Here is a 27,315-nt window from a genome sequence, read left to right as displayed (position 1 = left end):
TGGTGGCTTCCCTCTCCTCCTTCCCCCTGCACCTGAGACACTGACCTCCTCTCCGTCAGCCCACTCCACATGCTGGCGCAAAAGTAAGCATGATTAACCTTGTCGCTGACCCTCAGTCTGGGGTTCTTGTGCAGGGCTACATAGAGATTCAGTTCTGTAGAATGAATTTGTATTAATTTCCACTGATCTAATGCAAGATTTAAATGTACTGGGAATAATTGCCTGCCCTGTCTTGTTGTTCTGCCTAGAAGCCTTCTGTGTTTTGGGTTATTAATTGTTAGATGTACTTTGGGTCGGTTACGTATGATTCTAAATATAGAATAGCCAAAATGTTGACTTTAAAGTAATCTGATTTAGATGTGGTCATGTGAAACGATCAAAGGCTTTATGTGGATGTACACTAATGGTATAATATTCAGCACTTAGGTCATCAGGACCGGAGTTATATCCATTGTTATGTTGTGACATTATGTATTGTGATCTACCACTCCTATTTAAATACCCTGGAAATTGCCCAACAAACATACTTATAATATCTTGTAGTAGGACCACACTCTTATCCAAGGGTGCAAGAGCAGCACACACTAAGGGAAAAAGGCACTCATTGACTTGTGGGTCTTTGCGTTATAATGCTGCCATTGCTCTGATTCCCAGACTCGCACATAAGACTTTCCTCTAGTCTCCAAACCTTCAAATGTTCTCTGAAAACCCACCTCTTCAAACATGCATATCAAATTTCTCAGCCACCCTCTAAACCTCTCTAGGTTACCCTATTACTACCCCTGTACACATTTCACACAAGACCTACATGTGTTCTTTCTATACTCAAACATTTTGTTTTTGTAACTGTAATTGTATGCTGTGTATTTTAGTGAGTGTTGCTTTTGTCTCTTACTATTTATTTTTATTTTTTTTTGTCCCTAAACTTATCCACTCCGTTTCAGGTACCTTTTTTTTTTTTTTTTTTTTTTTTTTTTTTTTTTTTTACATTTTAGCATTTTGCACAGATGATTCCACTATAGTTTCTTCTGATAGTTCTACCTAAACTGATTGACATTGTTTTGTTTAAACAATCAAGTAGTAAAGGCCCCAATTTATCAAGATGTGGCGATAACACAGATTTTCTATTGCTGCTTATCGCATCAACAGAGAATCTGTTAATGTCATAACTACTTATAAATATATCACCATAGCGGCTGAGTGTATAGGAGTTGGAAGCCATTACTACTTTGCCTGGTTAGTCTTGCAGCATATGAGCAGTGAAACTGAAAGGCCAGAGCTATCAGTTTCACTTAGTGTGTGTGTGTGTGTGTATGTATATATGTGTGTATATATATATATATATATATATATATATATATATATATATATATATATATCTCTATCTATCTATCTATGTGTATATATGTGTGTTATAGCTTTCGCTAGAGAAAGCTGGCAAACTTGTTTGCCAACGGGGCTACTGCTGGCAATAACCTTTGATAGGGAGAATCTCTGGCAAAATCACCCATTTTAACTGGCTATGAGGCTTTTCCATGTTTAATAAATACGCCCAATAATGTCAGAAAGGGGCTTTATGTAGCTGTGCTAATAAGCCATAGATCCATTGTGTTTTAATACAGAGGTGCACAATTATTATTTTTTTTGGTCTGAGGGCAGCATTGGGATATAGGATAAATTTGGAGGGGCCACAATTAAAACTGTAAAATGTTTAATACATGTAGAAGCAAGTTCAAAGATGCTACATGAGGGAATGAGGAACCTCTGCACTTATTCCATACTTCTCAAAATTGTTAAAAAATCCAACGGAGGCAGAAAGGGTACTGCTGTTCTGTCCCCGATCTCCCTGTATCTGTCCTGTACCATTGGCCCTTCTGGGCTATGTATTTTGCGAGTTGTGCACCATTTACTTGCCTATAATCCTATGTACATTCTGTATTGATGTTACTAATACCCAGTAGAACAGAAGGATATAGGTGCAGCAAACAAGTGTTAAATAACATACACAGTTCCTAAAATGTATTTTCTTCTATGAAATCAATAGAAGAACCGTATAGATTGCTAAAGGAAATAATGGAATTAAGCCCCATGTATGGATTACTGAATAATTTCGGTGCATTAAGTGTCTACATGACACTCCTATAATACATTCAGTGAAAACCAAAAAGTGTATAGCCTGAAATCGTCAATAAAATAAGAGGTGACAACTATAATGTATACCACCCAACTTTCCTGATTTCAGTGGGACATTCCCAATTAGAGGGCTCTGTCCCACCTAGGGCATGATTGTCCTGCGGGTGGGAATATTGGCAGAAAGGGAGCTCTGTAATGGGCTTTACAGTGCTAGTCAGCTCTCTGAGAGTTGGACCATGTGCCCGTCCTGCTGTGGTCATGCTCCTTTGTGACATGGTCATGTCCCCTGTCCTGCTCCCGGGGACAGACATGCTGAGAGCTATGATTATGTATTCACTTCTTTAGCCCCTTGCTAGCTTGTGCCAAAGCTTTATTTTAAGTTGAACCATCTACCTTGTTCTGGTTCATCCAGCCCTTGGAATTTGAGTGGTATCCACCTAGAAACGTATACACCGGAGGAACCTGTCTGTCCTGATGTATGCAACTCTTCCTCGTTACCATTGTAATAAATACTGATAAGCCACAACATTAATGTTATTTACTTCACTTATCAGTGATTATCTCATTACTATGGCACATGTCAAGAGGCAGGATATATTAGGCAGCAAGTGAACAGTCAGTTCTTGAAGTTGATGTGTTTAAAGCAGGAAATATGGACAAGCGTAAGGGGCTGAGCAACTCTGACAGGGGCCAGATTGTGATGGCTAGACTACTGGGTCAGAGCATCTACAAAACAGCAGGTCTTGTGGGGTGTTCCCGGTATGTAGTGGTTAGGACGTACCAAAAGTGGTCCAAGGACAGACCACCGGTCAACTGGCGACAGGGTCATGGGTGCCCAAGGCTTATTGATGTACATGGGGAGCGAAGACTAGACCGTCTGGTTTGATCCCACAGAAAAGCAGTTGTAGTACAAATTGCTAAAAAAGTGCTGGATATGATAAAGATGTCAGAACACAGAGTGCATCGTAGCTTGCTGCGGAGCCACATACTGGGCAGAGTGCCATGCTGACCCCTGTCCACCATGAAGCAAAGGCAGAAGGTGGCCTGGTCTGATGAATCGCATTTTCTTTTAAATCATGTGAACGGCCCGATGCATGTGCATAGTTTACCTGGGGATGAGATGGCACCAGGATGCACTATGGGAAGAAGGTAAGCCGACGGAGGCAGTGTGATGCTCTGGGCAATTTTCTGCTGGGAAAACTTGGGTCCTCGCATTCATGTGGCTGTTATTTTGACATGTACCACCTACCTAAACATTGTTGCAGACCAAGTACACTTCTTCATGGCAATGTCATTTCCTGATGGCAGTGGCCTCTTTCAAAAGCTGTTCAGGAATGGTTTAAGGAACATGATAAAGAATTCAAGATGTTGCTAGATTCTATTGAGATCTGTGGAATTTCTCATTTGTGGAATGTGCTGGAAAATCAAGTCCGAGCCATGGAGGCCCTACCACACAACTTACAGGCCTTAAAGGATCTGCTGCCAACGTCTTTGTGCCAGATACCACAGGACACCTTCAGAGGTCTTGTGTAGTCCATGTCTCTATGGGTCAGAGCTGTTTTATCTGTATGAGGGGGACCTACACAATATTAGGCAGCTGATTGGTGTAAAAGAATAGTTTATGCTTTACCCCTCCTGCCACATCTACCATCTTACTACAGATACTAGATTATGATGATGGAAATATAGCAGTGTCCTTTTGGAAAGAAAGAAACTTTAACTATTTTTGTATTGTAGCTACTGAACTAGTGTAACTAGGAGAACAAATGGAAAATGGCAGAAGTTCATTTCCTTTTGTATGTTGTTTACCTCTGTCATATCTCTCTGTACTTTCACCTTTGCACAGTGCTGCAAAATGTTAGCACTTTAGATAACTCTAATCTAGTATTGTGTAATTAATTTTTAAAGAGGAAAAGTAAAGTTAAACTTTGCACACAATGGAATCTGGAACTCTAGGGCTCTAGCTCCCAAGGAAAGTAGATGCTTCTTTTGGAGTAATGTCTACACCATACTTTGAAAGTGAAAAACTATAATCTCTATGCTGTCCCTAAGATGTTTGATTAAACCTATGGGGTCTATTTAACAAGTGGTGAAGAGCCAAAATGCCAGCATAAATGCTGGCAAAATCTTTCACTGCTTTTTCTTTAATAAAGAGTTAACGCTGGAGAAATCGTATATTTCTCTGGCATTCACTCAAGTACAGGCACTTTCCACTGTCCATACGCACCTCTACGAGGACAATTTATTAAGCTACATAAAGCAAAGTATTTCACAGCAAAGTAATGTCACCTCAGGATGGCGTTACTGGGCTTTTATAATGGGATCCAGAGTCAGCCTCTCCAGCTTCATTGGATCCCTCACACATACGAGTAGCACATCCTCCATTTGCCTGCTTTTGTGTAGGGGGGGGTGTATATACGGGGCTCTGCATGTTGGGAGCTAATCCCATTCTCTGTAGAAAATGTAGACCTTTTGATTTTGGGGGTTTTAATAAAAGGAGTTATGGCATTTGTTACACTTTAGTAATAAGAATCTCAAGTTCCACAATATATCCTTAATAGTGCATTCAATGGCTGTCAACCATGTATTTTAGACACTTTGTGGCCTTTTTATACCTACAGTTAGCAATACATATAAATCACTAAGTAACACCAAATAGCCCTCTAAAGTCTATTCATAAGAAAAATCAAAAACAGAGGGCAGAAATAAGTAAATTTAATTTAAAAATTTAATAAGCCACAAACATAAATTTATAACCAATAAATTATAACACTAATGCGTCACATGTGAAAAATTAATTAATCATGAAGCAGATTTAATAAGAAAATTAAAGGTAACCAGGAGTGTAACCTTTTTTAATTTTTTTTTTTTTTATTAAATCTGCTTCATGATTAATATGCTTCACATGTGACGCATTAGTGTTATAATTTATTTGTTATAAATTATTTTGTAGCTTAGTACATTTTTTTTATATTTTACTTATTTCTGCCCTCTTTGTTTCTTATGAATAGAATTTAGAGCGCTGTTTGGTGTTACTTAGTGATTTTGGTGAAAGGGATATATATAGGCAATCCCTTTTTTTTTTTTTTTTTCTACAGCAGCCTTTTTATATTCAGAAAAACACAATTTTTTTTTTTTTTTTTTAACCATACTAATTATTTCTTTGTTTTCATTTTTTTTTTTTTCTCTTGCATATTGTTCGTTCTGCGCCAGAGTAACGTTTTAATTTTTTTGCTGTAACACTACATATAGACTTTGGACACCCTAAGGCAATATTACCTTACCACTGATCAAGATCATGATAAAAATCTATTACAATTTCATATTTCTACTACAGTTAAGTAGTGAGGACTTTCATATCTGTATAAAACCTTTTTTAATCTCTTCAACACAAACTTGATAAATCCTTGTTTAAGGTTTTAAAGAGCAGTCACTTGTTACAATAACCTATCTGACCATCTCCTCAAAAGTAGGTTTGTAATTCAAGTTGTCCTTTCTTTTTCTACCTATCATTCTTATGTCTTGGTTTCCAGTGTTGGAAAATATGTATTTGTACTATGACCCTGTCTACTCATTTCTTTTAACAAGATATTGAGAAAAAAATAATATTGATAAATCCATGGGTACATTTAATACATCCAATATGTTTTGTTGACTGTACTGGCTGGAGACAGCCCTGCCTACAATTATTGTTTAACTCCATCTCTGATGAACAAACCTCTGCTATCTAGCAGGGATTTTTATGTGGCTGGCTTGCGTCTGTAGGTTAATGTACAAGCGTAGATGATTGATTTGTATAATGAGAGACTGGCACGGCTATCTCTAAATGTCCTGCTATGCTTGTGGAATCTGATCATTTTGTACCTATCCATATCAAGAGAAGTGTTGCAGAAGACAGCTTGTTAGCCAGGAATGTGACTAGTGACCAGGCAATGCTGGAATAGAGGAGCAAAAGCTCATTCATGCAAACTGCCCACAGCTAGGCTTTATTCAGGAAAAGTTCAGCTTTACATTCACCAAAATTGAGCTTTTTTTTTCCATGCATAAATACATGTATATTTGAAATATGTGCATTATTATACGGCTGTTAACCTGCTCATATTATGGGTCATGTGCATCTTGCAGTGTAATGTGGAACATACATAAAACTAGAATTTGGGCACCTACATTTTTTAATACAAAATGATAATATCCTTTCTTAAAATGGTGTAAATTTGGTACCACAGACTTGTGGCTTCTGCAGGGCATCCAAATATAATGTATTCACAAAAAGAACTGCCATAGAAAACATACTGCTGTGCCAAAGCAACCTATATATTGAAACCACACAAACTCGAGGGAATACAAAGCAGAGTATAAAGTTACAGCTGAGTTTTTGCTGTTTAAAAAAAGTATAGAAAAAAAATAGCCGGTTACTACCACCTTACACTAACCCTAGGTATCCGACTGAAAAAACACAAAAATACAGATTGTATTGAATGCATAGACACCATACCTGTCTGGATTTGCATATGAGGGTTCCTGGTAAAATGGGCAAAATAGGAACTGTGCAGTTCACACGTTGATGGATTGGCCACTTGGCACAAGCCTCACAGCCAAGTAAGTGGTATGTTATTGCATTGTAGTGTGGAATTGGGTACTTGGGTAGGTATCGCAAGTGATAGCACTGTGAAGGCTGGCTGGGGTAGGCATTGTGGTGTGGTGTACAGTTTGCTAGAAAAAAAAAACCTCTAGTCCACCACACATCTGAGAGGGGCATCAAGTAATATCTTCCATAAAAATAAGAGTGCAAGAGAGGCAAATGCAGAGATTTTATTTTATTTGTGTTTTTGTAGCATTTTCTTCTTCCATGATCAACGCTCAGGCGGTGGTCATAGACACCATACAAAGGGAGGAAATGAATGAGTTTCTTGGTGTATTCTTGCAAGCTCAGAGCCTGGCTATAATACTGAAAAATAAGTTCACTCTTGGTAGACTTTGGAGTTGGGGTACATTTACAAACTGGTTGTTAAATGTAAAAACAAGTTTTTAAAGTAATACAATTATAGGTTATACCCATTCGAGGACAGAAGAGGTATTCGCTCAGAATCTACATGGGGTATCATTAAAAGTGTTATTGCTAAATTTGAGAGGAGGAGCCTGTACCTCTGTGTGTGGTTTAAATGAAGAAAACATGCTTTTTTTTCTTTCCCCTCTCCTTAGCTCAAATAATCCCAGCTACAGATACATTAAAGCAGAGTTGGTGAAGGGGAGGGTGGATTTGTAGAGGGGTGGTGCCTAATCTTTTGTCTAGAGGTCTAATTGTTTAGGGCCTCTTATATTGCTAAAGGATTTACAAACAATCATAAATGTGAAATTAGTTTAATATTTAAGGGAATAGTTTAGAAAACTTCAAAATATCTGGGGATTATGAACCAAAGGTAACTTTTGTCTGTAGCAAACATTAAAGATATGTGGATTTTTGGTAAATAAGTTAGCGAGACGCAAAGCGTGTGATGTGTGGGCCCATGATTTGAGAGCCACTAAAGACAAATAGAAGTTTTAATCCACTCAAGACTCAAACAGGCTACACAGCAAATGCAACTATTGCACAATGTTTGACAATGTGCTTTCTATGTAGGGAAAATTATTCCTGTATTTTTTATTCTGTAGTTCCTGATCTGAGTAAAGGTTTGGTTTTCTGACATATCTTAAACATTTTTATGGAATGGCTTTCTTACTGTAGATAAACTGTCTAGAAATGGTTTCAATAAAGATTTTCCAGGAGAATACAGCATTATGAATTATAACATTCAACTGGTTTCAGTTAGGGTTGTATATCTATCAATAAGTGGGATATATCTTTACAAAATTAAATAAAGTATTAGTGTGATATGATTGACTTTTTCCATGACTGACTGTACTGATAAGGCACGTCATTGTGAGAATACACCCATTTAAGAGACTTGTAATGTTATCTGGTTTTAATCTGAGACTATGACATATTTGCCTGTTAGTTTGTGAAATTGTGTTATTGCTACATATCTGCTCAGTTTCACTGTGGGCTAATCTCATCTGGAAAAAATGACCATCCTGAGATGCCAGTGGTTAAGAGGAAGAACTACTAAATTGAGTTTACCCAACTCTCTTGCTCTGTTATTTGGGCCCCTATTTAAGAATAATCGCACAACTGGCCCGTTAACTATAATCTCTTATTGGCGCTTTTCGCAGCGATAAAACATGAATTAACAGGTCAATTATCAATTGAAACTCGTTGGGCCAGCAATTTTTTTTCAAGTCTTCAATTTCCCCAAGTCTTCTCATCAAACTACCAAATTGTTAATACCCAGTAACCACCACCTTCTATTGACTGCACTATCCATTGCAACTGCACAATGCTCATTGTTCTCTACATTCATGGCTACATTTCAGCAACAAGATTTGGGACCACTTTCTCACTTGTCAGTCACATCTTACCCACGTACTTGGCTTCAGCAATACTCAGTACTGCTATCACATTAATTGAGCTCCATCCTCACTAAATGATGCCTCTTCAATTGAGAATTGAGCAAGGGATTAAGTTAATGCTTGCTGTAAATTGTTACGTATGTACTGAATCTGTATGTGTCCAATTGGGCTACTGCTTATGCTTATGAAAATGTGATTTGGGGGCTCTGTGTGGCAATTTGGGAAACTGTGATTATGGGATTAGAAGAGGCCTCCAACACTACAGGAGCACTATGCAAAGAAAATCTGTGCCCTAACTTTCAGCAAAAGGACAGCATGCTGGAGACAGCTCCTGTAGTTACTGTAAGTGTAAAACATTGGCTGTATTATTGAGTAATATACCCAAATGAATTACAAACAAAAACTTTTTTCAGATGCTAAGGATATTTGAACACATTTATGTATTTTGTGGTTGCTGAATTAAAGGAAAGGGTTTTGTTTTTTTTTTTCTGATTGGCTCTCATTCTTGAGATAATGGATACCCTCACCCTCAATTAATAGGGAACTTGGCCATAACACATGCATTTGGGAATTTACCAGATCATTCCAGAAGGCAAGACACGCGAATATTCTAGGTGTTCACTCCGTGATTATTCTAGAAGTCCAAATCCAGTAACTACAAAGAGTCCTACCTTACAGTTCAAGTATGTTCATACATTGACCTAATAATTAAGCAAAGTGTTTGGGGGGGTGTTTTACCTTGGAAATGTCAGGACATCTTAGATTTGTTTTCAGCTCTTTATTTTACAGACAACGTGCAGTATTCAGCCACTTAATACATTGCTTCACTTTTATTGTTACAGACACGGTTAAAAGATGAAGCAAAGAAAGTCATTGGTCAGCTTGAACTTCGTACCATCAAACAAGGAGATAAGGTAAAATTAATAGCAATGCATAACTTGTGTGGTAATTGTAGAACTCCAACTTTTTTTTTTTCATTGGAAAAGTATTAAAACCATTTTTTTTTGGGTCACATTTTCTTTAAAACTCATTTATTTCTATACCCTGCGGTTTTGTGTCAACAACACTGACATCAGGATCAGATTTTAAACATTACTTTTATAAACCAGAACATGAGTCTTATGTAAAAACAAAAATTAAAATGCAAAATGTTTAAAGCTCTGTTGACCTGACAATTATGTACGTTTGGATGAAAAATTGATCATAAGAATATGCTGCCTTTTTAGAATATACCGACAACACTGCTTGTAGGATAGAGGTTAGAGTGGGATAAACATCGCGGAACACTGCTCCCTTCAGCTGACCTGGTCAGGTGGTGGTGGGTTTTTTTGTTGCTTTTTTTATTGCAGACAGCATTTGGGACTAGGGTTTACTTAGCCACCAAACTACCGTGGTCCATGTAATTTTACTTTCTAGTTTCGCAGTCTGTGCAGGCTGATTTTTTTTTTTTTTTCTATTCAACTACAAGTGGAGGGTGTAATATACACCCAAAGACGATGGCTACATTGCCGATAATCAAAGATGGAGGAGGTAGACAACCAGGTTTGTCTGCATAATTTGCAGACAAGTGTTCGAATTAAGGACGGCCTACCAGGGATTAAACTGTTTTTTCATAATTTATTAGAATTACCTCACTTATCTAAGAAACTGGTGGACCACTAAATTAGGTTATTTTAGACCAAAAAAATTGTATTTTTTTCAAAAATAGCAAAACAAAACCAAAACCGAAACAACATGCAATGGCGGTTTTGCAAAACCAAAACACGAAGGTAATCCAGATCCAAAACCAAAACACGGGGGTCAGTGACCATCTCTAATACCAAGTAATGTTGGATGTATGGGTTGTAACTCTTCAACTCCCATGCCGGCGTTTGGATAAAATGAACAGCCTCATTCTACTTAAAAGCGCTGTGGAGCCGGTTATGGCTGCTTTACAGATGCAGCTTTCTTACCCTTTACTCTTGTGCTGACACCTTTTTAAACCGCAAGAAACCAAGCCTTTTATATTGTATATTTATTTTGTAGACACAGCATTATGATACGCCCTTCACACAGAGGTCAATAGTCCCATTCCTAAACACACATTCTGCATAAACGAACACACACATCCTATACTCTTAGCCTGTCCAGCACACTAGAAGATCCTCAAGAAATAATATCCAGTTAATGGATTAAAGTGATTTACGTATCTTAGTGCAATGAAATTTGATACAGGATATGACCCCAATCTGTTCTATAAGCCAATTATTGGCAGCCTGGCAGGACTTCACTTGGACTTATAAGGCCATTAGTATTGTATATCACACTTTATATTGCCTCATTTACTTATGTAGGTCTAATATAGTTTTAATGTATGTTTTCATTGTATGTAAATGAATATTGTTCAATGGGCTGCTATGAGAATAGTGCAACACCTGGAAGGAGGTCACTTCACTCAATAAGAAACATTTTATTTTATTTAGACTCTGGCCTGGACTTTCATTAATGACTCTCCCCCCACCTCTGTACTTCTATTACCTCTACACTAACTGCAGGAATGAAGAAGCGCACACTAAGGGGAGGGAGGGGAATTCTTCTATGAGGCAGTTTTTCAATGCTTTTTTTTTTCCCTAATTTTTTCAAACATGGTTTTGTTTTTATTTGAGAAATGTTTGTAGCCCTCACCACTCTGCCGCATACAGCAAAAAGATTAGAGTCAACGTATCCACTTTATGGAAAGAAAGGAAAAAAAAAATCTTTCAGATTTACCATGTCTCTGTGCATTTTAGCTTTGTCACGGAGTAGGAAGGAACTTGGCTCATGGAGGCCCCCTGTTGACTCGCTGGTGTGTTACAGGTCAGAGAGGCTATGGGTCCAGTAACAAAATCTCTTCCATAGCACTGGTAGCGCAAAAGATATTTTAATTACTTGTTTTGTGGAGCAGGCCATAGTCCTTTCATTTAAAAAAAAACAATATGATCACTTAAAAAAAAAAAAAATAAAAAAAAAAAAATGTAATTCTCTAGATTTTCTTTTTTTTTATTTTTTTATTTTTTTTTTTAGTTGTCTCGGTTAATACCATTCTGAGATGGTGTTAACAGAACAAAGATTGTGTTGGTAGAAGTAGCATCGCAATACTTTATATTGTCTGTAACCCCTTACACGTGTAGGGTAAAGCAGAAAAAGCCCTATCTGATATACATCCTCTACCTGATGAGCAAATTTGTTGAAAATAAATTGACTTATTGCAGTATAAAATATTTACATGGCATGTGTGTTATGGTATAAAATGGATTCCTCTTTTTAGTTACATGACCTGGTATAGCCCCACAAGCCGCTGCATGGCCTGATATAAATATCCTATAAGCCCAATCCCCTTTTTTATTTTGACCTCGGCAGGGAAATGGAGGACACAGTCGTGGTTGGTGTGACCATTTAGTGTCCACCTTATTTAATATTTTTCATTTCATGTTTAAACCCAATGGCAATTTGTTCTCTTTATCACAGGATGAAGAAATTTATATTTCTCAATATACACTAGAAAGTGTCCTATTATGATTAAGCTGTCTAAACCACCTGACTTGCCTTCATATGTTCTAGTTTGAGTATTGAAAACCAGTTCAGAAACAGGGTTTGACCCACTTTCATTATGCAGTGTGCGGGTATAAATGAATGTGTTGCTTCTCTTGTTTGAAGATTACAGTGCTAATTAAAGTGACACATAATTGGCCCATTTAGATGACTCAAAGTTTATCCTGGTACTTCGTAGGACAGGAGACTTAATTATCTTCTATCCAGTAATCCTGGATTTCTGAGTAAAGAATTTATGTATCACTTTAACATACCTGCAATCCTGGTTTGCCGATACTTAAATACATTTTTCTACTGATGTTTTGTTTTTTTTAAAAAAAAAATATAAAATTTTGGTAAGTGGTATATTTGTAAATGTACCAACATTTGTCAGGGTTTGTAATTATGCAGTTCAGATCCCTATACAAATCATTAGTGATATATCTCAGTGTTTAGTGTTGCGTAAACGGGATTTAGATTGTGTCTCAGCACATTTACTGATAATTGGCAACCCCGATGTAGAAAATGGAGAATTGTGGCATATTTACTACAATTTGGAGATCTTGGAATGTTTTGCCCCAGCTGCTTCGCATCTTATGTTGTGTGTGTGTGTGTGTGATGGTGATTTGTGAGCTTCTATTAAGTATCCACATTGATCTTCCTGATATGTTGGGATTGACCCATGAATTGATGCCATGGCCCCAGGGCCGGATTAACCATAGGGCTAACTGGGCTACAGCCCAGGGGCCTATGGCATCCAGGGGGCCCTTGAAAGTGCTCAGCAGCAGTATTGATCGGTCGATCAGTGCTGCTGAGCACTTTCACTGCGGTCCTTCTCTGGTGCGCTGTAGTCTCCTTACTGAGGAGATCTCGTGAGTCTCACTCTCACGAGATCTCCTCAGTAAAGAGACTACAGCGCGCCGGAGAAGGAGGTAAGTGCTGGGGGGGCAGCTCGGATCACGGGGGAGGGGGGGCAGCTCGGATCACGGGGGGGTGGGCAGCTCGGATCACGGGGGAGGGGGGGCAGCTCGGATCACGGGGGAGGGGGGGGCAGCTCGGATCATGGGGGGGGCCTCATGGGGGAATGGAGGCCCCCTTAGCTCAGGGGCCTCCATTCCCTTAATCCGGCCCTGTATGGCCCACAAACCCAAAACAATCCAGTCTCAAATTGCAAGTTTTGGTGCTAGAATACGGGCTTAATTGGCCTGGCACTGAAATAAAGTTGGACCTATACATCCTCCTGCCCAAAGTATTAAAAAAAAAAAAAACAAAACAAAAAACCCTTGAAACATATTTTGTATTACCACATTATTATTCAAAATGCTTTAAACCTTAAAAAAAAGGTATAAACCTTTTTTTGTTAAATGTCTAAAACTCGCACACAAGTTCAGTATCATTACTAATGTAAGAGGCTTTCTTGTTAAAATCAGCAATTCTACTTGACATAGCATCAAAATCCTCCAACTATCCTAAAAATCCTTGGGCCTGATATTACTTTTCATGCATCTCTCTGGCCAAGCTTTTTACATTTTGTATTGTGGGATAACTGAGATGCGGACTCCTCCATCACTAGATGTTGCTTGATGGTAGCTCTTTTCCCTGAACAAACTAAGTTTGCAAGTCAGACTCTTGTAAGCACTTGTTACTATGATCACTATACATGTCCCTATGCCGGTAATTGTAGAATGTTCATTATCCAACTAGTGACAAAATGTTCCAACTCTGCTATTGTATTACTTTAGCGCTATACTTGCTATTAGTCACTGCTGGACTTTACAATATGCTGTGTTATTATCTATGTTTTCTTTAAATGGATACTTATATAAAAAAAATCAAACCCATTCCCAAAAAATTCGCTACCACTCCTTTACATAACCACATTATTTGCCAAATTTACTAAAGTAGATATTCCTCCACAGACTTTCTGGAACAAATGCTCATTGTACTCGCCTTGGATACATAACAAAAAATGAATTCTTCATTGTATTACATATTCTAGATCCATGGGGGAGTTTATACATACAGCATACTTACCAACTGTCTTGAATAAGGTGGGTCCACAGACTGTTGGGAGTTATGTACTTGGGTCCTTGGGTGTGCACAGCAATGCAGAGTAGCTTTTTGGGCAGGGGGTTTGGTGGCATTAGCACCTCAGAAGCGCTTGGAAAGTCACCCAGAGGCATTGCGACACCCACTTGGTGATGTGGCCATGCCCCCTTTCCTGAGGGGTCTAGTGTTTATAGCTATAATACAGATTTACTCATTAGATTTGGAGCGTATACAGTAATATGGTCCAGATAATATGCGGCCTGTCAACAGCAGTTATGGAGCTCACTCATGGTGCACTCTGTTCATTTACACCAATCGCTGAATAGGCTCCTGTCTTTGTTGTAGATCCTAAACAATATAATGTATATAAAAGGCATTTTTTTTTATATTATCCAAATATTTGTGAGTAATATAAAATCATAGAAATAATTGGGGGTATGACTAGTGTCTAGATTATTTGGAACAAATTTTTTTTAATATTTCCCTTTTCCAATTTATATTTAGAATAGCATGACTGGCCTCTTAAAAAAAAATGTTTACGTTGTTACAACTTTTGCTCTTTTTCGTGATATTTTGTAGCTGAACAGAGTTTGTGAATGTACAGTGTCTCTTGTTAACAATAACAAGGCTTTTCTAGAGGGAGCAGAGCTGTGAGTCACTGCCGGAAAACTGCCTCTCCTCTTATCCGCTTATTCCTTATGTATAACATCAGCAAAAGATCCCTCTAGTGACTTACAGCTCTTCTATTCACATAGGAGCCTCTTGTTGTTCAAGACTAGTTAGACCTGTTCTCATGCTGACTGCAAAACTTTGGCCCTGGAGGTAGTGTTGTTTCATCAGATGCTTGATAACTCCTGTTTGTTATGACATTTTTAATATCGGAGTTCACTGGACTCTGATAGAAAAGTCATCAACCCACCTCTAACACCATTTAGCATGACAGGAGTGCTCACTCCATGTCAAAAATTCAGCACTGGTTTGTCTTGATTACATTAAAGTGCAAACACTATAAGCTGCACTGAGCTGGGGAGCAAACAAGGACCAGTAATAACATGCTGGTACATGACCTGGGGGGTGGGTGTACTCTGCTCCATGAAAGTTTATATTCTAGCCTGTGTCTGATACAAATATAGGTTAAATCAGGGGCTGGCTGACAAGTTTTAACCACAGGGGGAAAGCACTCTGCACAACCTCAAAAACAAACATCGTACAACCACGAGCTGATAAATCAGCCCTTGTTCTGTACCTAAAACTACAAATGATGAAAAGCATTTTTTCTGGAGAAAATTGGTGATTTTTGCTCAAAAAAGGACTTTATTTTGCTTCAGCCTTTTACATTAATAGGGTTACCACCAGCGATTACCTCTGTTAGTGGAGCCTATTTATCAAGCATTAATTTGGTACTCCCTGTTCTGTTAATACAATCGTCCGATATTGTGACAAACAGAAGCATTAAACTTTCAAATCTTCTGCTGCCTGCTCCAAATCAAAAGGTTTGAAAACAGTGATTCAAGGGGAAGAAGCAACACTGATGAGCTAGTGGCGCCTATATAACCAACAAGTTTTGTTTTTGTTTTGTTTTTCTTTTAATAAATAAATAAATATGTAAACAGTACTGCATTAGAAAGTGTTATTCCAATTTATTCCAAAAATAAAGCTTTGTTTTTGTTTTGTTTTTTTAATGCCGCCTCTTCTTTTTTTTTTTTTTTTTTTTTTTAACAATGTTTGATTGCGCTTGAGGAACAGGGAGTACCGCCTCTGTTGGATAAGTAAGCTCCACCAATAGAGGTTAGCTGTTTATATAATAAAGCACCAAAAGACAAAATAACTTTTTTTTTCATTTAAATATGTTTAATTTAAATCAACTAAACAAAAACAAACCACCTACAAAAGTTAGATCCCATTTTAAATATTCTGCAGCTGAAATATTTATATTTTACTGTTTAAAATATAGTCTAATATATTAAAATAATGAACATGCACTTGCCTAGGCAATGAGAAAAGATAACTATAGGAGACACATACAGACAGACTCCCATTGAATTACTGGGTACAGCCAGATACAGTGCGGCCTATGTGGGAGCCTCCTACTGACAACAAGGCTCCCATTTAATTATTAAGTGCCCAGTGCCACTGCCCAGGTTATTTATATGGCTGAACAGGCAATGACGAAATTGACTCCATTTGAATGTGTGTAAGTACATTTAATTTTCTTTTTATCAAAGTGCATTTAATAAGCTTTGCGAATGTGTGTTAAATACTTTCAGATAATGCCTGCATGTACAAGGACATTTGTGGACATTGACCCCTATGGAAACACATAATTTTCATACTGCAAAAGACAAAAGACAACATTGTTAATCTGTGTTATACTGTCCTCTGAATGACTCATGGATATTATGTGTTTGTTCCCCAGGTGCTTGGTCCAGATGGTGATAGCTGTGCTGTGTGTATCGAAACCTACAAAGCAAATGATGTTGTACGCATTCTAACCTGCAAGTACGTGTTTCTGCTAACATTAAGCACATTTATCAGGGCCTAGGGTCACACTATTGGGTACATTTATGGAAAATGGGGCACAGTTAACTGTGTTGTTGCCACAAAGCAATAAGGTATACATATTATTATAATAATAATAATAATAATATTGTATCATATTATATTAATAGTACACATTATATTAATAGTATACATATTAATCTAAAAAACAATATAGATCTATATACTTGTTGTAAATGACAACACTGTGGGCCAGTTTTAAATTGTGTTTACCTTTTTATATGTTGCTAGATCAATTAGTAGTTTTGTTTTGAAAAATTTCAATGATCAAATGCAAGTTGCTGAATCTGCAAATATATATGTGTATTCATCACTGTCCTTTTGTGATATTCTCCTTAAAGCTATATTTGAACAAAATCATCAATTAGTATTCATTTAAAATTGTTGTACTTTTTTTTTTGGACCAGTGATCCTTGGTTAGAAACAAACAAAAAAAAATGTCATCAGTGTGTTTTGGTCTTCACATAATAAGATTACTTCAAAGCATTAGTGCAGTTTAAGGAGCGATTCACTTCAGCCACATGGTTCTAGGAATAACACGGCGCTAATAGGATTGCCGTTAATACGATAATTTTAATCTGGATTTTTGCGTGCGGCTCCGAAGGCTGTGAGCAAAAATTTGCGGTAAAGTTACCGTACTAATGGTAATACTGCGCAGGCCACGTTATGCCTAACGCGGCTGAACTGAATTGGCCCCCTAGTGCCATGTTCCTCTTGGCCAACGCCAAATAAGTTCTTTACTTGGGTTAGCAGATTAGGATAATATTTCTGCATTAAATAAGTACTACCTAAATTACTTGTTTGATCTGTGAGCTGTTAATGAGCTTCCACTGTACATGTAATTTATATAGAATATCTAGACTATTGATAGGTAATTATAGGGCCTTAAATCATGCAGAAATGGGTGATTCCACATGGTTAAGGCAAATCTAAGGAATTTAGTTAATAATTGAGTAATGCAGGAGCTTATTGGAAATGTTATGCAAACAACATAGAATACTGCAGTCCCCATTATTCTCATTGGGGACTGTGAAGCAGGGGCGGATCTAGACTTTATGTTTAGGGGGGGCGATTTTGCATAATCACGCCCCTCCTTTGCTCTGATTGGCTGGCCTGCGTTAACCCCGCCTTCCACCCGCGATTGGCCCCGCCCCCTCCCATTGTGGTCGCTGGCTGGGACCTAGCTTTTTGCTGCTAGGGGGGGGGCGAATGCCCCGATCGCCCCCCCCCCCCCCCCTGGATCCGCCACTGCTGTGAAGTGGAGCTACTTATCAAGCCTTGAAAAGCCTAACTTTTCTGGACATTCCGTGATTGCTTTAGCTATAGGCAAGACCTGCTGAAGCCAACCTCAAATTCACAGTCGATGAGGGATCTTCTGATCCCTCCCTGGCAGGTTTAATGCTCTTCCACTTATTCCTGTAAAATATAAATATATATATATATATATATATATATATATATATATATATATATATATATATATATATATATATATATATATATATATATATATATATATATATATATATATATATATATATATATATATTTCTCCATCCCTATGCAGAAATGGACATAAACATGTCTATTTTTCTCATGCCTTCTTTTCTTTAAGAGAACAACAACAAGAATAGCTAATGTATGAGAGATTAGCCGTTTCCAGAGGGTACACCTATTTCTAACCAGCAGTGGGAACAGTGCCACCTGCAGGCTCTTCATTGCTAAAAATGTCTCTGATTTTCAATAAATCCATACATGAAAATTTAAGGAAAAAAATGTATACAGGCATTTGAACTACTGAAGTCATTGGTAAATGTACAACCAACGCTGTTAATCACTATTTTGGCTATGATACAAGAAAGTGTTCCTTGTGGTGACCATATTCAAAATGAACCCTCTCTCCTAAAAGTATTATTACACTCATGGCAGTATGTATTGGTAGGTTCAGGTTCATTTTCATAATCACTGTATCTCTTGGGTCAATGGTTCTTAAGCTGTGGGTCACCATGCCATTTTATTATATTTAGTTGAAAACCGCATTAAAATATTTAGAGGAAGTAAATTGCTAATTAAAATCTGCATCATAAGCTGTGAATCTAGATGACTAACATTTCACAATAACACTTATATGAATGGTGATTTTTCTCTGTAGAACGCTGAATAATATGTAGGCGTTATAAAAGTGGAGGTTTACAAATAAACAGAATGTGCTACTAGACCTATATCCTAGGGCCCAAAGACAATGAATAATGTTATATTTCTATAAGGCGAGCTCAGGGAGAAACCTCTCGTGGAGCAGAAGGGCTCCACGGGAGGTGGTGGGTTGCTAGTGGGTTGCTTGTTACGTACAGATCTTATTTTTTCATTATCGGTTGTTTATCTCTTAATAATCTTGTCTAATTGTATGTTTTTATAGTCACTTCTTCCATAAGAACTGCATTGACCCCTGGTTACTTGAGCACCGAACATGCCCTATGTGCAAGTGCGACATTCTGAAATCATTAGGAATTGAGGTAAGTCCCCAAACTGCAAGATTGTGCTTCTGACAGGTATTATACATTTTGTTGGTCTTTAAAGACCTACTATCACACATTATATACTTACATCAAGTACTTTTCTATAGCATAAGCTAGATTACCAATTTTAGTACCTAGCCAAGTCAAGTACCATCTATACTGGTTAACTGGGCTATGATAATAACAGAAAGATCATCATCATCATCATCATCATTTATTTATGTAGCGCCACTAATTCCGCAGCGCTGTGCAGGGAACTCACTCACATCAGTCCCTGCCCCATTGGAGCTTAGTCTAAATTCCCTAATATAGACACACACACACACACACAGACATAGACAGACAGGGAGACAGACAGAGAGAGACTAGGGTCAATTTAATAGCAGCCAATAACCTACCAGTATGTTTTTGGAGTGTGGGAGGAAACCGGAGCACCCGGAGGAAACCCACGCAAACACAGGGAGGACATACAAACTCCACTCCAGAAAGATGTAGCTACGTCTCCAGACCACTCTCACAAAATAGGCCCACCAATATAATGATATATGATAATAAAAATATTTAATCTCATATTCTAAGCATGAGGGATTTCTATATATTCAAAATTTTTAATTCAAACTAGTGATGTCAATAGTTTCTAGGAATGGATAAGTTGCAAACTTATGGATATTGGTTCAGCCTCAAAATGGCTCTCTCCACTGCGTGTAGATGATGATATTTTTAAATTTGTGTATTAAATAAAGGCGGAAACCAGAAGAGTAGGTTTAGGTTATCCATATAATCTGTTAATTTACTCCAGTTGGCTTTATTTAAAATGTTCAACAACTTATCTTATTTTTTTCCATTGACTTGACAAATTATCAAAATATGCATACAATCGTTATCATTTATATAACGTTACCAGTTCTCCAGCACTGTACAGATTGGTGTGATATGGGGAAAGAAACATGCTTCAGTTGTTTATTATTATACTGTATCTGGAATACAAGGAATGCAATAATTGTTCCTAATTAACCAATAACGGTTATAGTGGAAAACAAAATATCTTTGTGGCAGCATTCCCATTGCTAGGTAATCGGAGAGAGCCATAAAGGGTCACTGGACTTTGTTATTCCGCTATTGGATTTTAAATCACATAATTTCTCTGATTTATGGACAATATCTTGAACACAATATCGGCTTATCTCATCTGTCCAGTGTGATCTGGACATTTAAACAGTGATGTCATACTTATTTTTAGTAGAATAAAAAAATTATATAGCTAGAACAAAAAAATCTTTACAACAGATAACAAAGTAAAATGGGACCCTCTGTCCTGAATTCTGCTGCTAACAAGATTGTTACATAGTCCAGTTGTGTTGAAACTAAAGAATGCTTTTAATAAAGGACAAAACCTACAAACTACTTTTTACTCTGCACGGAGATACACTTGTAAACTCTATTTCTAGATCCCTCGATAGATAGTGTGTGTGTGTGTGTGTATATATATATATATATATATATATATATATATATATATATATATATATATATATATATATATATATATATATATATATATATATATATATATATATATAATATTCTCAATAACAATGGCTTTTAAATTAGAGGACCTATAGTACTGTAGTTTGACATCTGGTTATTGTGAGTTCCATCTTTATTCCGAGTACTTCAAGCCTGGTCTTGATGGTGGCTTTGTCAAAGCATAAGCTATCAGATAGTTGGCCTCACAGTATATAAACACAATCACACCGTGTTCCACTTGGTCACATAGGTGGTGGTGTCTGACATTTATGTTTTGGAGCTTGCAAATAGTGAGAAGATCAATGCTAGAACAACCACCCTTCATTGTCACTGTTGGCTGTCAGAGATTTTCTAGCTGTTGGCTCAACCTGATCACCTCTTGGCTAGCATAAGCTGCTAAACATATTCTGCATCTGCATATTTTGATGTCATTGGGGCTTATTCACTTAGCTTAGCAGTCTGCGCTTTACTCAAGGTAATACAGTACCACAACACCACGGGTTTCCCTTCATAACCCTATGAGGTGCGAAGTAACATCCACCTTATTGCAGTACCGCATATTACCGTCGCCGGCCGTTCTGGCGCGTAATCGCCAAGCTAATTAAATATACCCCATAATATCTTACATTCATATACTGTACAGCTGTCATGGCTATTGTAGCTCTGAATGTATCCTTTTTATTGAGCTTTTGTAGTATTTATTGGCTTCCTAGACATCCGTACCACATATGGATGCAGTTCATATGTTGGTCATACTTGGCGGTGGTGTTGACTGCTGCTTTGCACTGTAGCTGGTACTATTCATCAGTGAATATTCCTTCTGCAAGTGTGATAATGAAGTTGTCATTCTTGAGTGTCATAACACTGACTTGCTTTGAGTTTCTTCGCTAACGCACAGACTAGGTACATATAGCACTATATATACTGGGATCATTTCAATTGTAGGCCGTTAAGGTAACATTTCCCTATTTCTTCATGTAATGTCCATTCGCCTTGGTAACTATTTCAGTATTTCTTTGGTCAAGGTGAGAGAGGCTTTTATCACTGGTCCTGTAACTTGTGGCTCCCATGGTCATTATAACGTTCTTGCTGTGATACACCCACACAATGTCCGGTTCTTTATTAAAGAGCAAAACTGACAAGTTGGTTTTTACTTTTTACATTGCACCTACAAACCTGTCAACTGTGTCCTTTTATGGTTTTGTGGTCTTTCATATTCATTTTTTAAAATGTATTTACTACATAAAGTACATGGCACATACATGTATAATTATAGAAATAATATTGCAACAATTCTATATTTATTTATTTGCTTGCTTGTTTTATTTTAATGTTTGAAGGCTGATGATGAAGAGCCGGCTACAAACGTGCCCATACCTACTGTATCCAGTGAGCTTCCGCAGAGCTCAGTGCAGGTGGAGGATGAGACCCGTAGCGAGACTGCGTCTTCTGGATACGCCTCGGTCAGAGGTGCTGATGAGCCAATAGGAGAACCTGAAGCCATATGTGAGTCTGCTCATGCCAGGCTGCCATTCATCCCTGTATGCACATAATCATGTACAAATCCCACATTTAATGTACCAACAATTCAGTCAGAAAACTATCATCTAGGTCAGTGATGGCTAACCTGCAACACTCCAGGTGTTGTGAAACTACAAGTCCCAGCATGCTCTGCCAGCTATCAGCTAGTTATCTACTGGCAAAGCATGCTGGGCTTGTAGTTTCACAACACCTGGAGTGACACACGTTAGCCATCATAGGTGAAACAATTATATCAGGAAAGAAAACCACACCTGTACTATTTTGTGTATAACCATATGACATACAGAATAGCTGCCAAATAGGAATATGAAGTAATCCCTTCCTTTTTTTTTTTTTTTTTTTTTTGTGTCAAGACCATTGAACTGTGGTTTAGAAACAAAAAAAAATCATCAGTGTGTAGTCTTTTTAGGTCTTCACATAATAAGATTACTTCACAGTATTAGTGCAGATTGTGTCATGTTCATCTTGGCAAACTCCAAATAAGTTCTTTCCTTGGGTTAGCAGATCAGGATAATATATTAAATAAGTACTACCTAAATTACTTGTTTGATCTCTGAGCTGTTAATGAGCTTCCACTGTACATGTAATTTATACAGAATATGGAGACTATTGATAGGTAATTGTAGGGCCTATTTATCTAGTTTCTTTGCCATAAATCATACATAAGCTGCTGTTTAAATAGAGTGAAGGCAAATCTAAGTAATTTAGTGATTTAACAATTGAGTAACGCAGGAGCTATAGGAGATGTTATGAAAACTAACGTAGAATACTGCAGTCCCCATAATTCTCATTGGAGACTGCGAAGTGGAGCAATTTCATAGTTGCCTACTCTCCCGTAATGTCCGGGAGACTTCCGAATATTTACTAATCTGTCATTTTTAAACTAATCTATTTAACTGATCTATCTTAATCTTTGTATCTTTTGTAGATGAGACTGTTGAGCTAGTAAACAATGACACCTCGGCCACTGCAATTGACGTTCTTCCTCACATGGACAATCCAACCTTTGAAAGCGAGGACTCCTCCCACATTCGTAATGTGAGATCCTGAGCTCGGCGTGTAAAGGACAATGCAGATCTGGGACCCTTCAGCCCAGCCACCTGCATGGTTTTAGTCGCACATTTATGTACTTGTTCTGTCTTTTTTAAATCAAGCGAAAAGTTGTATGTGAGCAATGTTTTAATTCCATTGTTAGTAAATATCACAAACAAATGTGGAAGTTATAGTTGGGGGGGGGGGGGGGGATTTGGAAATCTTAGGCATTTTACAGGGGCCCATATTAATTGTTAGCTGGACTTTTCCCAACTCCTTATGGTGCATATTCTTTTTATTCAATACATATTTTAACTCGGACTTGTAATAACAAACTCAAACCAAAAGGGAAAAGATATGCAATCTAGTTTAAAAATTTTACGCACTAAATATCTCACTAAATCTATCCTATGAAATGTGTTATATTTATCACGTTAGTCATCACTTAATGACATTTGTAACTTTCACAGTAATTAGTCTGCAGTGTTTGACATCCATAGGAAAATGGCAAATGCCTTCGCGTCCCAAACAGTGGAGTTCTACCACACGCAAACCAATGGTTCTCCAACCTTCAAAGAACTCCAGGGGGTAAATGTATCAACATGAGTTTTCCGGCGGGTTTGAAAAACCAATCAGATTCTAGCTATCATTTATTTAGTGCATTCTACAAAATGATAGCTAGAATCTGATTGGTTGCTATAGGCAACATCTCTACTTTCCAAACCCGCCAGAAAACTCTCAGCTTGATGCATTTACCCCCCAGGAGTTATCTATCATGTTCATCCATCCTAGAGGATAGAAAGGCATGCTGGGACTCAAAATTCTACTGTAGTTAGAGAGCCTCAAGTTTCATACACCTGTTAAACAGTATTTAAAATATTCATACTATATAAAATCTTTCTGAATTTGGAAACAAAACAAAATAAATTATAATTATCTTGCTTTCCTTACATCACCATCTCAGAGAAGTCAGACACCATGTAGCTTCATCAGTAACAGATTTGGAATGATATATATGACCTCACCTGTGTGATCTGGTGGCATGTGTTTAATGTGTGAAGGACAAAATAGAAAGGAAAATAAAATATTGTATGAGATTGTGATGTTTAAGTGCGTTTATGCCCTCCACGGCAATGACCCTTTTTCGTCATGGAGCATAAGATGAACATATGTGGGCAGGGCCTGTTCATCTATTATGTTCGGACAAAATGAATCATCCACATGCATAAGGCATTTACTGCTGATGGCAAAATACAACTAATGAGATCACATATTGTAGCCGAGAGGCCAAGACAAGTTTCAGTATCTTTTTAAATATTTGGATATACTGAACATTACATTTTATTCTCTCTATATTATACAATTTTACTAATAATCCAGCAATGCTCCAGTCTGCTGGACACAAAATGATAGTATAAAAGCGTAGAGAGTATTTAATTAAAAAGCATATTTTAATTTTGAATTTCATCAATAGGTTATAGTATAATAAAATGACTGATCAAGAAATCTAAATTGTAAATTTAAATATTAACAGGAAACCTTTCTGCTACCAAAAATCTGTTTTGGCAAGTTCCTAGAAGTTTAAATGTTGTAAGGAGTTTGTAGTAGCATACGTAATATAACACAAACCTTTGAAGTTTTGTAGCTAATGTAATGCTTTTAGGCACTAATAATTTGCATGCCAACCTATTGGCCAACCATGGCTTATCTGCTACATCCCGCCCACTCTGCTTGTCACACGCCTCATCTTCGGATGTCAGACTTAATTTAGACTGTAGAATTCTGATTGGAATCCAAGTGGCAACTGAGCAATCCTGTAGGCTGCTGCAGCTGCTAGTGCACAACTGCACTCAGTATGCCATTTAAAGCCTCTTTGTCTTAGGACAAGAAAATAAATGTTTTTTATTTCCTTTTTGCAGGGTGAAATAGGATATTTTAACAGCTTTATTGCCTAGTTCTTTGCTCGCCCTAATGTTCTGTTAAAAATGAAATCCTACAACTAAAATAATTCAAGTAAGCAAGTAATTCAATATGGAACTGAGGAAGCAAACTGTAGTCCATGCATCCCCACTCATTACCACTTTATAATTCATCGCTATTTTAAAAAAGAAATTGAAATCCACAATTTTGTTTCATTTTGCTCATTATTTAGCCACTTTCTTTTTGGCTCCCTATACGTTCCCTTTTCTTTGAGCCATTTGCTGCTATGGCCTCACCAAAATTTATTAGTCTTAATAGGGTTGTCAAGACATCCTGCTAACATGCTTCTAGTGTTTGAACCCTATACAATACTGTCTTGTCTACAGCTTGACTTTGTAAAATATTAAAGACTTTGCCACATTATTGTAGTTAAGCTTACAAAGTCTGCTAGCTTTGCATTCGCTTCAAAGTAAATATTGCAATCTCTTCACTCCTTCTTATACCAGTGGATGTGGTCATTACACCTCTTGCAGCAGCTATGTCTGTGTCTGGTTTAGTGTCAACATTGGGTAAAACTGGTATAAAATGGGAATATCTCTCCATTGCTGATCGGCAACTATGTAGAAGGGCTTGGTTAGTGGAGAAATGTGGGACTAGTGTAAAATGGCTAAAGTATGACTATATTAAATTATTATAAAGAGGAATTATTAAACATAATTGTTAGAAAAATTACATACACTAACAGTATATATATATATTTTATATTCATTACCACATTTTATGTGCTCTGATATCAGGCCCTATATAATTTAAAGAAAAAAAGCACTTTATTTTTAATGCAGTAACCTCAATTAAATGTGAACAGAAATGTGTGAATAGTTAATAATGGCATTTTAATTTTTTTTTTTTTTCTTGGTGTAATCTAAAAAATGTGTATCTGTAAAATGTTAAAATATTGTACATATCCTGATTTGTATTGGTAAATTATGTAAATAAATGTATTCCAATAGTACTGCTGTATAATGGTTTTTAATAGCGCATATGGACTGTTCTATTATAGTATCTCTCTAGTTTTTGCTTCTGTTTTATTTTTCCACATATCCCAGTAAAACCTATGGGCAGTGGGGCACGCAGGGGGCGGTTTCTGAGTCTCCACTATAGAGGCACTGTCCTATACAGCAGCCGCGGCGCTGTCAAAGAAGCGTATACAGCACCGCCGCGGACGCTTCTTTGACAGCGCCGCGGCTGCTGTATAGGACAGCGCTGCCGAAACGGAGCTGCTGCGCATGCGTGGGCGCATGCGAAATAGCTCTCGCGCGGGTTGGGGTTTTTTGGGGGTTGGGGGGGAAACCCCCCCCCTGACAGTCCTCCGTGGGCCCCTGATGGGCGTTATTGGCTTAGATATTGGAACCTTTCTTGCTCTGCATCTAAAATTTGTTATCATTCATATACTACAATGCAACAGTGAAGCTGGACACCACTTACCTTTTAACAAGAAAAAAACCAAATAGTTGTTTAATACCAACAACAGTTCCAATTTTCTGTGGACAAAAAGTGCATGGCCTACAGGATGTGGACTAAATGAGTTATGCATGTACAGATCATGGGTATGACTGCTCTTTCTTTGTGGGGTTGGGAGGAAGGTTTATCTGTATGGAAAGCTGTAACAAGCATAACAGAATGCAGAAATGAACAATCCTTTCATCATTAGGCAAATTTGAAATAAATGGCATTTAGGTTTACAACAGTAGTACAAATAGGCAGGTGGAGAACAGTGGAAATAGTCCACTTTTATTTTGTGTAATTTTAATTGTTGATGCACTTTCTAATACTCCATTTGATCTACATGCGGTTTTCTAGTCACGTACAAAGCCTTTCAGATATATTTTTGCGGTTTGACATTCATAGCAATCTAATAATTTTCAATTTTTATACATAATTTTTATTAAAATGGTAGAAGCAACCCCCTCCATGGAGAAAACCAAAAACATGAATACAAAATGAGCAAGAAGAAAGGGTTGTGGAGGGGAAAATCTCCAAG

General features: G+C 37.4%; 1 protein-coding gene across 1 annotated transcript in view; it reads left to right on the top strand.

Moving 5' to 3' along the window:
* Positions 1 to 26,286, top strand: part of RNF128 (ring finger protein 128) — a 55,164-nt gene extending 28,878 nt beyond the window's left edge. Inside the window, exons 3-7 of the mRNA XM_075184266.1 lie at positions 9,423 to 9,494; positions 16,595 to 16,677; positions 19,154 to 19,250; positions 22,121 to 22,286; positions 23,251 to 26,286. Coding sequence (XP_075040367.1) covers positions 9,423 to 9,494; positions 16,595 to 16,677; positions 19,154 to 19,250; positions 22,121 to 22,286; positions 23,251 to 23,372 — 540 coding nt within the window. The 3' untranslated portion in view covers positions 23,373 to 26,286. The remainder of the gene's footprint in view (positions 1 to 9,422; positions 9,495 to 16,594; positions 16,678 to 19,153; positions 19,251 to 22,120; positions 22,287 to 23,250) is intronic.
* Positions 26,287 to 27,315: the final 1,029 nt, after the last annotated feature.

Source organism: Mixophyes fleayi, chromosome 9 (assembly GCF_038048845.1).
Source record: "Mixophyes fleayi isolate aMixFle1 chromosome 9, aMixFle1.hap1, whole genome shotgun sequence".
Classification (NCBI taxonomy): Eukaryota; Metazoa; Chordata; class Amphibia; order Anura; family Limnodynastidae; genus Mixophyes; species Mixophyes fleayi.
This window is presented reverse-complemented; position numbering and strand designations above follow the sequence as displayed.